Source organism: Helobdella robusta, assembly GCF_000326865.2.
Source record: "Helobdella robusta unplaced genomic scaffold HELROscaffold_57, whole genome shotgun sequence".
Lineage (NCBI taxonomy): Eukaryota > Metazoa > Annelida > Clitellata > Rhynchobdellida > Glossiphoniidae > Helobdella > Helobdella robusta.
Genome location: NW_008705311.1, coordinates 490,007 through 506,929, shown reverse-complemented (window position 1 = coordinate 506,929; position 16,923 = coordinate 490,007). Strand labels below are relative to the sequence as shown.

The 16,923-nt window shown below is 35.2% G+C and overlaps 2 protein-coding genes across 2 annotated transcripts; both read left to right on the top strand.

Annotated features, from left to right (window-relative positions):
• Nucleotides 1–8,840: 8,840 nt before the first annotated feature.
• On the top strand, nucleotides 8,841–9,360 carry HELRODRAFT_87243 (hypothetical protein; the record flags this gene model as incomplete). The annotated part of the gene is made up of 2 exons (XM_009028594.1): nucleotides 8,841–8,950; nucleotides 9,174–9,360. Coding segments are annotated over 2 exons (297 nt in total), but the record flags the coding sequence as incomplete, so codon positions are not given.
• Nucleotides 9,361–11,193: 1,833 nt separating this feature from the next.
• Nucleotides 11,194–12,173, top strand: HELRODRAFT_145809 (hypothetical protein; the record flags this gene model as incomplete). The annotated part of the gene is made up of 3 exons (XM_009028651.1): nucleotides 11,194–11,263; nucleotides 11,466–11,576; nucleotides 12,049–12,173. Coding segments are annotated over 3 exons (306 nt in total), but the record flags the coding sequence as incomplete, so codon positions are not given.
• Between the last annotated feature and the right edge of the window lie 4,750 nt (nucleotides 12,174–16,923).

Genomic DNA, 16,923 nt, shown 5'->3' with positions numbered 1-16,923 from the left:
GATGATGATGGTGAATAATTTAAAGAATTTTCTTAAATTTTACACCAAAAAGTGCCCGAATGTAGTGGAGCACACTGATGAATGTACGTCTGACTCTGATGAAAATTCCGCTAGGGAGGCTTGCAGTTTCATGATGCAAGAACCTTTTACTAACTGCAATTTAAAGGTTGGATTTTTTTCATTCTTTGAATATTATAATTACGATGGTGGTGTTGATGGTGAGGAGGAAGAAATGATGTTTCTGTTATTGTTTTTATTCGTTTTTTGGCTCATTCCTTCATTCGTTTAATCACAGATTGGATTATTTGTCAATATTATCGATAAAAGATCCAACAACAACACTTACAATACACTTACAGCAATATAAACAATAGAAATAATATTAAAAAATAGAATTCGAACTAAAACACACAGATCAAAATCACAAAACTCAAAAATTGAACCCAGATAAACCCGGCAAACTACGTGTCCAGATGCATGAATAGGTACTGCAGGGCCATGAAAATTTCAGAGGACAAAAAATCGAGCGCTAGATGTGACATCGTCACCGAATACGTGCGACAGTGTGGCATGGCCGGTGTGGTCGTTGACGTTTCACAGCTTCAGATTTGTGGTGAGTGATTGTTTTGTATTTTTTTATGTGTTGTATTTATTGTAGAATTTGTGTCGTGTTTTTTTAATCTACTCTACCTACTCTAAATTGTTGTCACAATAAAATCATTGACATGCAGTGTCGAATTTAAGGGGCCAGTATGGGCCATAGCCGTTGTGAGAATTTTTTTTATTAAAAATCAGTAAAACTCTGTTGTTAGTCAAAAATTGGCCAAAAATTGCCGTAATGAACCAAAAAAATGATCACTTGCGTAATTTTTGCCACACCAGTACAAATTTGGTTAATTTCTCGGCCCCACCATCAAATTTCAAAACTTTTAGCACTGGCCAACAGTCGAAGTTGTTTAAATCCGCCCTTCATAACAATATCATTCATGAAAATTTTAAAACCAACATTATTTTAACGAAAAAAACTAATTTAAAAAAACTAATTTCCAACTCTACTAAAAGGCACTTAGAAATAATCAAACATAACTTTCAGGAGTTCTGATCATACACATATACCATATATAATAATATTAAAGTTTAAATAAATTAAAGTTTTATATATAAATAATCTAATAATAATAATAAAGTTTAAATAATAATAAATTGTGAATAAAAACGAAAAAGGATTTTTAACTTTTTTCCAAAATAGCCAAAACCTGTGAGAATCCTGACATGGAGTACTCGTCCAGCCTGAGTTTGTGTACACCCACTTGCGCCAATCCAGATGCTGAAGACGTCTGCAATCGATTTTTTACCGGTTAGCTCCGTATTTATTTGTTGGTTCATCTATTTATTTCTAAATTATGAATTGTTATAAATTATGAATTGTTATATTTCTAATTTGTTACTACTACTCTTACTACAACAACAACGACAACAACAACAACAACAACAACTACTACTACTACTACAACTACTACTACTACAACAACAACTACTACTACTACAACTACTACTACTACTACTTTTACTACTATTAGTATTATTATTATTTTATTAATATTATTATTATTAGTATTGTTACTTATTATTATTATTGTTATTATTTTATTTATTATTTAGGTTGTGGCTGTAGTGGGAAGAAGCTGAGCGCCAGAGGCCAGTGCTACTTTTCGAATGGCTGCCCGTGTGAGTTCGACGGTAAGGAATACACTCCAGGCCAGACAAGACCCGACGATTGCAACACCTGGTCTGGAAGAAAAAATTATTTTATTATTATTAAAACTAATTATTTTAAATTATTTTATCATTATATTTAATTGTTTTAAATTATTTTATCATTATATTTAATTGTTTTAAATTATATAAAATTATAAAGAGAATAAACAATAATTATAACAAATGCCAATACATCGCAGATCTTAATTTAAGATGACAACAATACGCAGATCATACAAATTCTCACGTAATCCCAGACACAAAAATTGCCAAGTTCCGAACGCCCACCAACCTCCACAAATACACAAACACCCCCACAAAGGAATACCTCCCAAAGAAATACCCCCCAAAAAAATACCCCCCAAAAAAATACCCCACAAAGAAATACCCCACAAAAAAATACCCCACACAAATACAAACAGTACATGCACGTTTGGACTGTGGCGGTGCACCACTAACATCTGCCCTGGCGAGTGTAGCCTAATCGGGCTGAACCACATAACAACGTTTGACGGTCGTTACTATTCCTTCCAACTCCCTGAGTGTAGTTTCACTTTTCTCCAGGTGGATTCATTCTTCATTTGTTTTTGTGTATTTTTTTTATTTCACTCTGATTCTCTCTCGTTTTGTCTCTTTCTCTCTTGCTCTCTTTCTCTCTCTTTCTTTCTAAAAACCGATAAACAAACGAATGAATTGTAATAAAAGTTTTAAATTTCCATTCTTCCAGACTCAGAAAAACGACTCACTATCGACCGTGGATCAGACGAACATCCAAGTGAAGGTTGTTACGAAGAGTTTCAGTGGCGTAGAGGGCTCCACGGACACCCTCCCCGCCAGTTACAAGGTCGAGATCAATGGCAAAACCACAAAATCCATCACTGTTGATACAGGTCTGTCCGCTTTTTTAAATTTAATTTTGATGTTAAGTTTTATTGAAATGTCGGGTTTTTTTGGTAATTTTTTTTCCATTTTGCTACTTTCTTCTACTGCTGCTCATTTTTTCTCATCAGGACTGGATTTGAATGCCTAGAGGCCCAAAAACAACCACAAAAATACAGAAGTCTTCAATTTTTTTCCAAATAAAAAACAATCTTTTCTTGCTACTCTTACTACTACTACTGCTACTACTGCTACTGCTGCTACTACTAAAATTATTATATATCGTTATTATATATCGTTATAATTATTTTTTTTTTAAATTAAAAATAATTGTAATAACATCACCTAATTATTTAACAAATATGAATTCTTATTGTCAATTAATTGCGCACGTAAAAAAAAACTATTTCAACAATGAATGTTAGAGTCTGACTGCTATGCTGCCAAACAATATTGTCGGTGAAGTTGTAGAAAAAGGTTTTGAAAAATCTTCAAAGTTGCTAATCTGTCATAATATGGATATCTTTTTCTTCTCCAACAGTGAGGGCCTTATTTGAAGGGCCCATTCTTCCCTCCGTTAAAACCGACACCACCATTTTTTGGTTCCCTTGTACCGTATTATCATCAATACCTGATTTACAAAAAAATAATATTTCATAATTTATTTCATAATTAATCAAACAAATAGAATAAACTATTTTATTTAGGATTCTAAAAGTTGATAAATCGCACTGCAGGTATCAAGATGAGTGTGGAGATGGGCGGTGAGGTAATATTGCCGAACAGCGTTAGAGCCGGTCAGTGAAATGGCCTTTTATAATTAAATTATGTAGATTGTACTTACGTAATGATAATAATAATAATATTAATAATAATAATAATAATATTATTAATAATAATTATAATATTGGTAATAAAGGCAAAAAGGGCAAACCACAATATATAATATTTGCCGACCTTGAACATTTTATAAAACTCGAAGAATGAGAAGAGTAGGGCGACGTTGAGGGGGGTACATTTGTTCGGGTGGGTGGGGGCCTCGAATGACGTCATCAGATCGACCCAGTAATAATAATAATAATAATAATAATAATAATAATAATAATAAATTTTATTTTTTATACCAGATGGCGACTTCACGCTAGCGGTAGTTGGCGATCGATCGGTGGTCGTTACTGGTGGCGACTACAGGGTCGTCATATATTCTGGCGGTGATATCTTCGTCAAGCTTGGGACATCCTTTTATAATAAGGTCATGTGATGTCATTCTTATTATTACTACTATTACTACCACTACTACTACTAATACTCCTGCTGCTGCTGCTGCAACTACTACTACTACTACAACTACTAATACTACTACTACGACTCCGGTTGCTACTACTACAGTCGCTACAACTACTACGGCTACAACTACTACTACTACTACCAACAGACACACATTTTGAATAATTGAATAGATATTTACTCGTGTTTATTTGAAGCCAAACTTTAAAAGATATTTCACCAAAAATTTCTAAAAAATTTCCAAAAAATTACCAAAAATTCGTTTAGGTTATCGGCTTGTGCGGCGATTGGGATAGGAAACCGGAAAATGATTTCTACTCCCAGAACAAACTCATCGAGCAAAAACTTTCCTTCGTCCTCTCCTACAGTCCCTGCAGCACAGGTGTCAATCTTGCAAGTCTACCGACCGTCAACCAGTGCTCCGACAAGCTAAATGCTAGTTTTTTTCGGTTTTTGTTATGTTAGTTAAGTAGCTAGTAGCTAGCCAGCTAGCTAGTAGTTAGCCAACTAGCTAGTAGCTAGCCAGCTAGCAAGTAGCTAGCCAACTAGCTAGTAGCTAACCAACTAACTAGCTGCTAGCTAGTTATTTAAAATGTGCCTCAAAGCAGCCAATAAAATTAAATTGAATAATTTTAGAGTCAATTTTTCAGATAATTTTTTAAATAAATTTTGAAATCGTTCAAAAGATGCCATCCTCCGAGTATGTAACCACAAAATGTCAAATGTTGCTAGACCCGAAGGTCGTCGGTGCTAAATGCTCAAAAACAAACTTCGCCACCAATTTGTATGAGTCATGTCTCTACGATACCTGTGTGTCTCTGGAGCTGCACAGTCAGCCAAATGTCCCAGTCGAAAATGGTTGCACGTTCTTGGATAGACTTGTCTCGTATTGCGATGCGTCTCCCGGTCTAGACGAGCAACGAAACTACCCCAATGAGGAAATTTTTAAAAATAATTGTCGTGAGTTGCTGCTGGGTGTTTGGTGGTAGAGTGGAGATTGTTGGTTGCCTGTTAGAGTTGGTGATGTTTTTGAGGTGAAATGTTGCAGGTTTTTGCGGTGACTGATGATTCTTGTTCGCTGCTCTGCATTTTTGCTGCTTTGCAATAACCTAGTTGAAATAATTTAAAAATCAAATAGCATAAACATCTCCACTTTCTTTCTCTCTCTCTTTCTCTCTCTCTCTCTCTCTCTCTTTCTTTCTGTCTTCCTCTTTCTCTTTCTCTCTCTCACCAGACGCATACAAAAACAAAAACAGACTAAACAGACTTTCTCTCTTTCTCTCTCTCTCTCTTTTTAACACACACACACACACACACACACACAGACACACACACAAGTAAATACACACAGAATCAAGACAGACGGAATGCTCTGGAGAATTTTCAACGTGCCCGACAATAAACCACATCTGCAACTCTCCTTTCACTTCCGACATTCTACAAAATCTCCAGGCACTTGGGCCCGTCTGCACTCCAGGTTGTTCGTGTCCGGCTGCTAAATACATGGATAACAATGGTTGGTGGAAAATATTTTTACGGTACACTAGTTTTGCTTTTGTGGAAAATTTTTTCCAACTAATTTTTCTCTTCATTTGGCCGGTTTAAGAGCTATCAACAAGCGACTTCTACAAAAGTTGCAGCATCATAAGAACGGCTAATCAGTCGTCTGTAAAATAAGAAATGACTTTGAAAATGTTCACTAGCAGTGCATTCGAGGCGTTCGTTCGTCTACGCTGTTATTTAGCGATGTTAACACCTCATAAAACTATTATAGAATGAATTGTAAATAAATAACTAGTAATAATATATTTAATAATAATATATATAATAATAATAAATTTAAAGGAAAGTGTGTCGAGAAGAATGAGTGTCCCTGCTTGTACGAAGCGACGCAAGAGTACGTCTCATCTGGCCTAAGTGTCGAGAAGAATTGCGAGAACTGGTTAGCAGCTGATTTTGATTGATTAACTAATTAACTAATTATTAATTAATTAATTAATTAATTAATTAATGCGTACCTTCTTAGCTAGAAGGATTTTCTTAAAGTTTTGTCTTAATGCCGGTCTTTTAGTATAAACTTGCTATAAACACATACACCAGCGCACACACATCAGCCACTACCAAATCAGCCACTACCACTCTTAATACAACCACACTTACCACAACCATCACAATCACGTCAGCGTCTGCACGGACGGTGTCTGGACTTGCGCCAAAAAGGTTGTTCAGTGCTCGACAGGCCAGACTTTTCTCAGCAACTTCACCGAATGTAGATCCACCTGTAAAGATTACGACAACTGTTTCTCGGAGGTCCCTGCCACCTGCGGGGGATGTGCGTGCCCCGATGGGAAAGTTCAAGATAATTTGGTGAGCCACTGCTGTTGATCTTTTTGTTTGTTTGTATTTGTTTGTTCGTTTGTATTTGTTCGTTTGTATTTGTTTGTTTGTATTTGTTCGTTTGTGTTTGTTTGTATTTGTTTGTTTGTCTGTTTGTATTTGTTAGTTTGTTTCATAGATGTCTCGACATCTACGAATTGTTTGCTTGTTAGTTGGATTGTATGTATGTATTTGTTTGTTTGTTTATTTGTTTGTATGTTTTTCAGTTTGTATGTTAGTTTGTTTGTTTATTTTTTGTTTGTTCTTTCATTCATTCGTTTTTTCAATTGCGCTATAAAATTATTTAATATATTTTTAATAATTACATAATTAATTATTAATTTTATTATTAATTACAAAATTTTCCCGCTAAATTAAGGGCAATTGCATAGACCCAAGCGAATGCCCATGCGAGTACATGCAAGCCACGTACGATTCTGGCGCCGTTGTCAAAAATAATGGTCAGATTTGGTGAGTTTTTGAAGTCATGTGGTCATTACGTTTGTGGTGTGGTGTAGTCATCACATTCATTTGATTATGACTAATTTCTTCAAAGTTTTCCAGTTGCTTTTTGTATAATGATGATGATGATGTTGTTGTGGTTGTGGTTGATGATGATAAAGAAGAAAATGATTATGACGACGACGATGACAGTTCATGTTAATGATAATCATATGATAATGTTAATTTCTGGAAATGACGCCACTACTACCACTGGCTACCACTAACTACCACTAACTACCGCTAGCTACCACTGGCTACCACTGGCTACCACTAACTACCACAAACTACCACTAACTACCACTAACTACCACTAACTACCACTAATTACCACTAGCTACCACTAACTACCACTAGCTACCACTAACTACCACTAACTACCACTAGCTACCACAAACTACCACTAACTACCACAAAAGTCAGTGCAAAAATCGTCGCTGGAATTGCTTGGACGATCCGAGCTACCGGGCCGAATGCAGTCTATACGGCGACGTGTACTTCATCCCATTTGACGGAAGTCACAAGTTGCATCTCGGCATGACGAGTTGCGAGTACTTGCTAGTTAGGACAAAGTCGGATTCCACAACTCTCTACTCCTCCTGTGATCCGGTTCATATAACCAGTGCTAATCTTCCCTGTGGAAATTCTGGAGTCATATGTACCAAGGTTGGTTGGTTGACTGGTTGGTAAGTTGGTTGGTTGGTTGGCTGGTTGGTTGGTTGGTTGGCTGGTAGGTTGGCTGGTTGGTTGGCTGGTTGGTTTTTGAAATTGTTTTTTAAAGACTTTTGGTGAAGAATTAGAAGTAATTTAATTATTTTGTTAACTTTCAAGGAAAAATATATTTAATGGACTATTTATTTTATTCAATTTCAACGCCAAACACACTGACGCATACCCACACACACGCATACACACACACACACACACACAGAGACAGACAGACACATTTACACTCTAAAACATTTCAGGTGATAAAAGCGAAAGTTGGTTTACAAAGTTTGAAATTGCTGCGTGGCTCCGGCCCGGTTCTCAATGGAAACGAGGTGGTCATGCCAGGCGGGGTGTACACCACCAAGGAGGTAACCATCGTCAGCACATTCCTCGTCACCATGGTCACTTTTGAAGATCTGGTGTCCATTCTCTACTACGGAGGTAACGAGATGTTTCAATTTTTTTTTTTTTATAAAACTTAATTTGGTGTAACTGATAAATTTTAGCCAATAATTTGACTGAAACATGAACTTCTGAATGCTTCAAATAAATGCAATCGGTAATAAAAAAAATTGCATAATCTTTGAATAATTAATTATTATATTAATTATTAATAATTAAATTAAATTAATAATTATATTTAGAAAAACCTTTTTTTCGTTAACCGCCACAATTATAAGGTCAAATCAATGTGTTATCTCCACCATAATAGCCAAAAAAAACATTTTAACCTGTCGAATTCCAACTTTCATTACCACCCAAACAGGCACCCGATTGGTCATCTACCTACCGGCTTGTTACAAGGACAAGGTCGAAGGGCTGTGTGGGGAGTACAGGGGGGATGTTTCCACTGTACCCCCATCCGTCCCCACATCCATCTCTGATTGGAAGATGGATTCCACGTGTATCGAACAAAAAGATGCCGAGTTTAAGCCTTGCGAGGTGTGTGTGTGTGGGTGTGTGGGTGTGTGTGTGCGAGAGAGAGAGAGAGAGAGAGAGAGAGAGAAAAAAGAAAGAGTAAAAGCGACTGAGTGTGTGTGTGTGTGTTTGTGTGTGCGTGTTGGTTTCATGTTCCCTGTATATTAGCTTGTTAATCCTGATAAAATAAACGATAACCAAAGATAATGAATAACTGAATAAACTAATTTAGAAAAATGAATGAATGAATTAAAGGAAAGAAAAGTTGAGTATATGAATGAACGAATAGGCGAACGAATGAACGAATGAACAAATGAATGAACAAATGAATGAACGAACGAACGAATGAATGAATGAATGAAAGAAGTAAGGAATGATGATTTCCACAGACACATCAGGAGAGATTAGCTTGGGCGATTTCGTCTTGTAGTATCATAACAAACGGGGAGGTCTTCAAGGAGTGCAGGTCCCTCGTTGATTACAAATCTTATTACGACGAATGTCTGTCGGCAGCTTGCAGGTAGGTCACAGTTTATTATTAATTATAAATGATTATTATAAATGAGAATTATTAATTATAAATGAAAATTATTAATTACAAATGATAATTATTAATTATAGATGATAATTAATTATAATTATTAACTAAATGTGTTGTCATTGCGCAAGATTATTTACGATTTGTTGATTTTACAGAAGATTGAATGAATGAATGAATGAATGAATGATTGATTGATTGACAGCTGTGAGACAGGCGGTGACTGTGCGTGTTTATGTACGATCGTCGAAAGCTTCGCCGTGGCCTGCAACAAGCAGGGCTCCTGCCCCAAATGGAGGAGCAACTATTTCTGCCGTCAGTTTATTGCATTTTTTGAAGAAATCTGCATAAATTTCAATTTAATTCTAAATTTTTTGAAAAAATTAGCATAAATTTCAATTTAATTCCGAATTTTTTGAAGAAATTTGCATAAATTTCAACTTAATTCCATTTCTTTTAAATAAAAAAACAAATTAACTACTAAATAAGTGGGTAGAAGAGATTTTTTTATGAAATATAAAATAATTTTTCCATCTTAAACAGCCGTAATGTGCCCCGATGGTCAGGTCTATAGGGCCTGCAAATCCCCTGACGATTTCACGTGTCGAGGTAAGATTTTTTTCACCTTATTTATGTAAATATATCTAAACTCACAGTGTATGTTATGTTAGAATGACCAAGTATTGGTAACAAAAAAGTCACAGGAACGATGTAATAATTTAAAATGTAAAGTGAGAATGTTTAATGTTATATGGTGATATATCGAAGTGAGGGGATTTGGTCGTGAAGAAATTGAAAATATTATTAAATAATATTGTTATAATTATTATATATTAAATATTATTATTATTTTATATTAAAAATAAATTATTATTATTCTGTATTAAAAACAAATTTTTTTAATATGTAGGCAACACAGAGGGGCCGAACGACATACAGCTTGAGGGTTGTTACTGTCCGGATGGCACCTATTTAGCAGGTACTGGATGGGTTTTGTATTTGGTTATCTTATTGAATCCATCAATCCTATTACACATTAAATTTACAAAGCCATCAATCCCATTAAATTTTAAATTTGCAAAACTTTTACTCCCATTCGTCCCACAATCCCCGCCGACCGACAGAGGACGGATCATGCAAGAAAAAACCGGATTGTCCCTGCGTCTTTGAGGACAGCACCTACCCACCCGGAGCTTCTTTCGTGCACAACTGCCAGACCTGGTTGGAAAATAATTTATTATAATTATTATAAATTTATTATGAATAATTATTTTCATTATTTACCGGGATTTATTTATTATAACAACATAGCCTCTTCTTGGAGAAATTCTTTCTGTTTCTGTAAACTTGCTCGCTCAACTTTAAATAACTCGAAACTCTTCATGTATCAAAAAATAATGAAAGATGGCTTTAATTAGCGGAATAGGTGTGTTGAGTATTAGAGTTAGTGTTTGAAATGTTATAAAGTTTAATGAACGAAATCCAACGAGAAACGACTCACGCATTATTGTTAATAATATTTTTTTTATTGTTTAATATTGTAACAAAACTTAAATTGCCAAATTGAATTACGCTAATAGAGATAATGTGAGGATTATCAAAGGGAGTGATCAAATGTGTTAGAGTGCATTAAGTCTTAAAAGAATTCTAAAGAGAACTAAGATAACCATCTTCTTAACTCGTGTGCTCGCCTATTATGTACCAGGGGACCTTGCTCCATAGAGCTTAACTAGTCGTCTAACTCCTTCTAACCAGTCAGTCCCTATTGAATGTCACCTCATTCTTATTATACAAAGTATTACATGTTCTGATTGATTAATTATACGTTATATTATCCTATATTAAGCTGCTTTATGTCTGTCAATTTGCAGTCTTGTCGTGAACTACTTTTATAACTTAACTATCACAATAATTGCTTACCTACTTTAACACATATCTATATACCACATATACACAAACACCTACACCCACTCAAACAAACACACAAAACACACCCACACAAACAAACAATTACACACACACACAAACAAACAAACAAACACACACACTCAAACAATTACACACACTCAAACAAACACACACACACACACACATAAACAACGAACCAAATCTCCAAAAGCGAATGCAAAGACGGGGAAGTACGTTGTGTCGGTGAGAAGTGCCCGGTCAAGTGCGACCCTCTAACCCAGTTCGAATGCGAATACACAAACAACGGGAGTTCCATCTGCCTGGAGAATTCCGCCAAGTGTAACGGAACCGTGGAGTGCAAAGATGGCAGTGACGAGAAGGATTGCTGTAGGGATTTGACTTTTTTTGGAATTTTATTTTGTTGAGATTTTGATAGATTAAAAATACTTTTTTTTAAATTATTTATTGATGTTTCACTTAATTAACTATTTAACCCTTTAATTAATTAAAATTTTTACAATTTATTTTTGCTACTAATTAATTTTTCCTAAATTTTTTAACCGATTTTTACGTTTTTCTACCCATCCAGTCCACAAATGCCAGGACAATCAGTTCCAGTGTGCAAACGACCAGTGTGTCGACATCAACAACAAATGTGACGGGGCAAACGATTGTGGGGACGGCTCGGACGAACAAAATTGTATGTTTGGCAAATTTTTTTCATTTCTTCGTGAAAATAAACTATAATTTTGCCAATTTTGTGTGTTTTTTATATTTATAAACATTAGAAAAATTTTGAGTGATTGATTGTTTGATGGACTGGTTTGATTGATTGGTTGGTTTGTGGGTTGATTGTTTGATGGGCTGGTTTGATTGGTTGGTTGGTTGGTTTGGGGGTTGATTGATTGTTTGGTTGAAGCATTTCTTTTCAAGAATTACTTTTCAAAAAATGTTCAATGAAGATTCAATGAAGCACAATCAAGTATAATTTTCAACATTACCTTTACATCTAGCCCATTAATTCGTGTGTGTGCGTGCGTGTGCGTGCGTGTGCGTGGTGTGCGTGCGTGTGTGTGTGTGTGTGCGTGCGTGTGTGTGACATGACAAATAGTAGCAGTACTGCACCGATCCAACATAACTTTCATTACTAATTTCATTACAACATCGTCCAGGCTGCCACCTGGAGTATTTCAAATGCCTGACCACTGGCAAGTGCCTACCCCCTCAGCACCTATGCGACGGCACGCCCGACTGTTCCGACCCTGGCATTTTTGATAATTCAGATGAGAGTCAGTGCACCACCGCCGAACCCAGTAATATCATTAAATCCTTAATAATAATTATATTAATGACAATAGTAATGATTGTTATAATAATTATAATTATAGTAATTATAATTATAGTAATTATAATTATAGTAATTATAATTATAGTAATTATAATTATAGTAATTATAATTATAGTAATTATAATTATAGTAATTATAATTATAGTAATTATAATTATAGTAATTATAATTATAGTAAATATAATTATAGTAACAGCAGTAGCAGCGGTGATATTATTCTTGTAGACATCAGCAATACCACGCAGAGCGCACATGTGAATCCATGCATCACACATTCACCGCATGCATACGTGCGGGTGTGAGTTTGCATTTGAAGCCGGTAATTGTAGCAGCTGGAGTAGGCTCTTTAACCATTGCACCAAGAATCTCTAGTTGAATTTTACCACCCCAAACAGCTTTTACCGTGCCCCTATTAGTTGACTGTGGTAGTACCTCGAACGTTTTCGAACAGCCCGACGTCTTCTACCAAATGTTTAACGGGTTGGAAGTCGTCGGTGAGAAAACGAACATAAAGTTAAATTATGTCCCTGGCAGCAAGCCCAACACCATCATCAGCTGGAAAGTTCCGGCCGAACTTTACGAGGTTCGTGAGAGTTGAGGTGGATTTTTAGGGAGGTGGTTAAAATTTTTTTTATTAATAGGAAGTCCTTTAAATTAGGAAGACGTCAAAATAAGACCTGAGGCCACGATGCAATGAAACAATCTAATTTAATGAAAGAATTTAATATAATGCTATAATATTTGATATGATAATACAACTTTTTATAATAACATAAACCGGTACGGAGATACAATCAAATTTGTTATGGAAAAAAAAAGAATTTACCTATTTTTTGAAATTGGAGAACCAGACGCTCTGACCCTAGGGTGTGCAAGCTATTTTATGCGGCCCGCGAGGCCTTGTTCGCCAAAAAAGGGTCGTCAGACAGACATTATAACCAAAAAAAGGAGCCACAAATCTTAAAAAAATTTTCCCCCGAGTCGAAAAAGTTTGCTATTTAAGTACATATGCGGCCCTTCAAAGATAAAACAGTTCTCAATGCGGCCCTCACAGTAAAAAGTTTGCCCGCCCCTGTCCTAACAATTATGCCATCGCTTATCGCATTCATAATACCGTGATCTTTTTTATAAATGCAGGTCAAAATATTCGTTGAAAGTGGCACGACCGTTGATGCGAAGTACGAAGACACCACGGGCGACTTCAGTGAAGTCATCAGCAAGACTTCATTCGAAAATGTAGCAACTGAATTTGAATAAATATTATTTCTTAATATAAAATCAGTTTTATAAATAAAATAAACTAGTCATGAAATTAATTTTAATATTAATAACAACAATAACCATACTATTGAAAGTTGTAAGAGTAATTGTTTTATATTTTTAGTAGTAGTAGCAGCAGCAGTAATAGCAGCAGTTGTAGCAGTAGTAGTAGCAGCAATAGTAGTAGTAGTAGTAGTAGTAGTAGTAGTAGTAGTAGTAGTAGTAGTTAAGTAACAGTGTTTTAGTGGTAGTAGTACATCAAGTTTAGGAATTTTAAAAAAAAAATTAAAATTGTGAATATTTTTCTCAAAACAGTCTGTAGTGCTGACGCTTATTCACCGGAGAGTGAATAAGATTACACTGGAGTATACGATTGATAGGCCGAGAGCGGTATACAGTATGGTGATAACACTCTGCAATGAACGTACGTTCGAGTTGTAGCATTTGTTCAAATTGTTTTTAAACTTTAATAAAACAATAGAATGAATTTTATAACTTTAATAAACAAATAAAAAAATCAAATGAATGTTACAATTTGGAAATATGGATTGATTGGCCCAGATATACTATTTTTACGGACAGTTACAAATGAAATGATGTTAAGGAATACACAAAATTAATTATTAAATAAATCATTATTAAATCTACATCTGGTATTGTTCAGTACAAGACAAATTAGGTTGATATATTATTAACAATTAATATTAAAACAAAAACTGAAATTAAAATATAAAAAACTTTTAATGAAATGATTATTTGCAGTAACGACGGTAGCGCCAATAATCACAGAAGGGTCAACTGGAGCCACAACTCAGCTCGTCACAAGTAGATAATAAACTAAAAAAACATTGACATCTATTAAAATTGAAATATGTTAAAAAAAAATAATAAAATTATAAAAAGTTATTTTATGATAAGTAGCTTCAGCGAACTAAAACATAATTTAATTTCATTGACCGTCATCCTAAACAGCTACATCAACGACGGCTCAAACTACTGAAACCACTGGTCCATTGACGACGCAAGAAACTACTGTCGAGGCTCCAAGTAAAAAAATTTTTAAAATGAAATGTGCCTACCAACAAAGTTAATTTTATTTTTCCAAATAAAAACATTTTTTGTTTTTTTCCTATTTCAGCTACTGCAGCTACACGTACTGAAGCTCCGACAACTGTTACAACCAAGGAAATCGAAACATCAAGTCCAGTGTCAACGACAGAAACAGAGACAACAGTTGTACCTTCAAGTCAGCTTATTTGAAACTATTAAAATAATTCTTAATTGATTAAATATAGCCTAAACTCAGTAAAATATATTTAAATTTATTTGAGCGTTATACTAAACAGCTACAGAAACGACGGCTCAAACTACTGAAACCACTGGTCCAATGACGACGCAAGAAACGACTGTCGAGGCTCCAAGTAAAAATTATTTTAATCGAAACGTGTCTGCCAACAAATTTGATTTGATTTTCACACATGAAAACATTGTTTCATTTTAATCGTATTTCAGCTACTGCTTCTCCACCTACTGAAGCTCCGAAAACTGTTACAACCAAGGAAATCGAAACATCAGGTCCAGTGTCAACGACAGAAACAGTGACAACAGTTGTTCCTCCAAGTCAGCTTATTTGGGACTAATAAAATATTTCTTAATTGATTAAATACAGCTTCAACTCAGAAAAACCTATTTAAATTTATTTGACCGTCATACTAAACAGCTACAGAAACGACGGCTCAAACTACTGAAACCACTGGTCCAATGACGACGCAAGAAACGACTGTCGAGGCTCCAAGTAAAAATTATTTTAATCGAAACGTGTCTGCCAACAAATTTGATTTCATTTTCACACCTGAAAACATTGTTTCGTTTTAATCGTATTTCAGCTACTGCTTCTCCACCTACTGAAGCTCCGACAACTGTTACAACCAAGGAAATCGAAACATCAAGTCCAGTGTCAACGACAGAAACAGAGACAACAGTTGTTCCTCCAAGTCAGCTTATTTGGAACTATTAAAATAAATCTTAATTGATTAAATATAGCTTTAACTCTGTAAAACCTATTTAAATTTATTTGACCGTCATACTAAACAGCTACAGAAACGACAGCTCAAACTACTGAAACCACTGGTCCAATGACGACGCAAGAAACGACTGTCGAGGCTCCAAGTAAAAATTATTTTAATCGAAACGTGTCTGCCAACAAATTTGATTTTCACACATGAAAACATTGTTTCATTTTAATCGTATTTCAGCTACTGCTTCTCCACCTACTGAAGCTCCGACAACTGTTACAACCAAGGAAATCGAAACATCAAGTCCAGTGTCAACGACAGAAACAGAGACAACAGTTGTTCCTCCAAGTCAGCTTATTTGGGACTATTAAAATATTTCTTAATTGATTAAATACAGCTTCAACTCAGAAAAACCTATTTAAATTTATTTGACCGTCATACTAAACAGCTACAGAAACGACAGCTCAAACTACTGAAACTACTGGTCCAATGACGACGCAAGAAACGACTGTCGAGGCCCCAAGTAAAAATTATTTTAATCGAAACGTGTCTGCCAACAAATTTGATTTGATTTTCACACCTGAAAACATTGTTTCGTTTTATTCGTATTTCAGCTACTGTTTCTCCACCTACTGAAGCTCCGACAACTGTTACAACCAAGGAAATCGAAACATCAAGTCCAGTGTCAACGACAGAAACAGAGACAACAATTGTTCCTCCAAGTCAGCTTATTTGGAACTATTAAAATAAATCTTAATTGATTAAATATAGCTTCAACTCTGTAAAACCTATTTAAATTTATTTGACCGTCATACTAAACAGCTACAGAAACGACAGCTCAAACTACTGAAACCAAAGGTCCAATGACGACGCAAGAAACGACTGTCGAGGCTCCAAGTAAAAATTATTTTAATCGAAACGTGTCTGCCAACAAATTTGATTTTCACACATGAAAACATTGTTTCATTTTATTTGTATTTCAGCTACTGCTTCTCCACCTACTGAAGCTCCGACAACTGTTACAACCAAGGAAATCGAAACATCAAGTCCAGTGTCAACGACAGAAACAGAGACAACAGTTGTTCCTCCAAGTCAGCTTATTTGAAACTATTAAAATAATTCTTGATCGATTAAATATAGCTTCAACTCAGCAAAACCTATTTATATTTATTTGAGCGTCATACTAAACAGCTACAGAAACGACGGCTCAAACTACTGAAACCACGGGTCCATTGACGACGAAAGAAACGACTGTCGAGGCTCCAAGTAAAAATTATTTTAATCGAAACGTGTCTGCCAACAAATTTGATTTGATTTTCACACCTGAAAACATTGTTTCGTTTTATTTGTATTTCAGCTACTGCTTCTCCACCTACTGAAGCTCCGACAACTGTACAACCAAGGTAATCGAAACATCAAGTCCA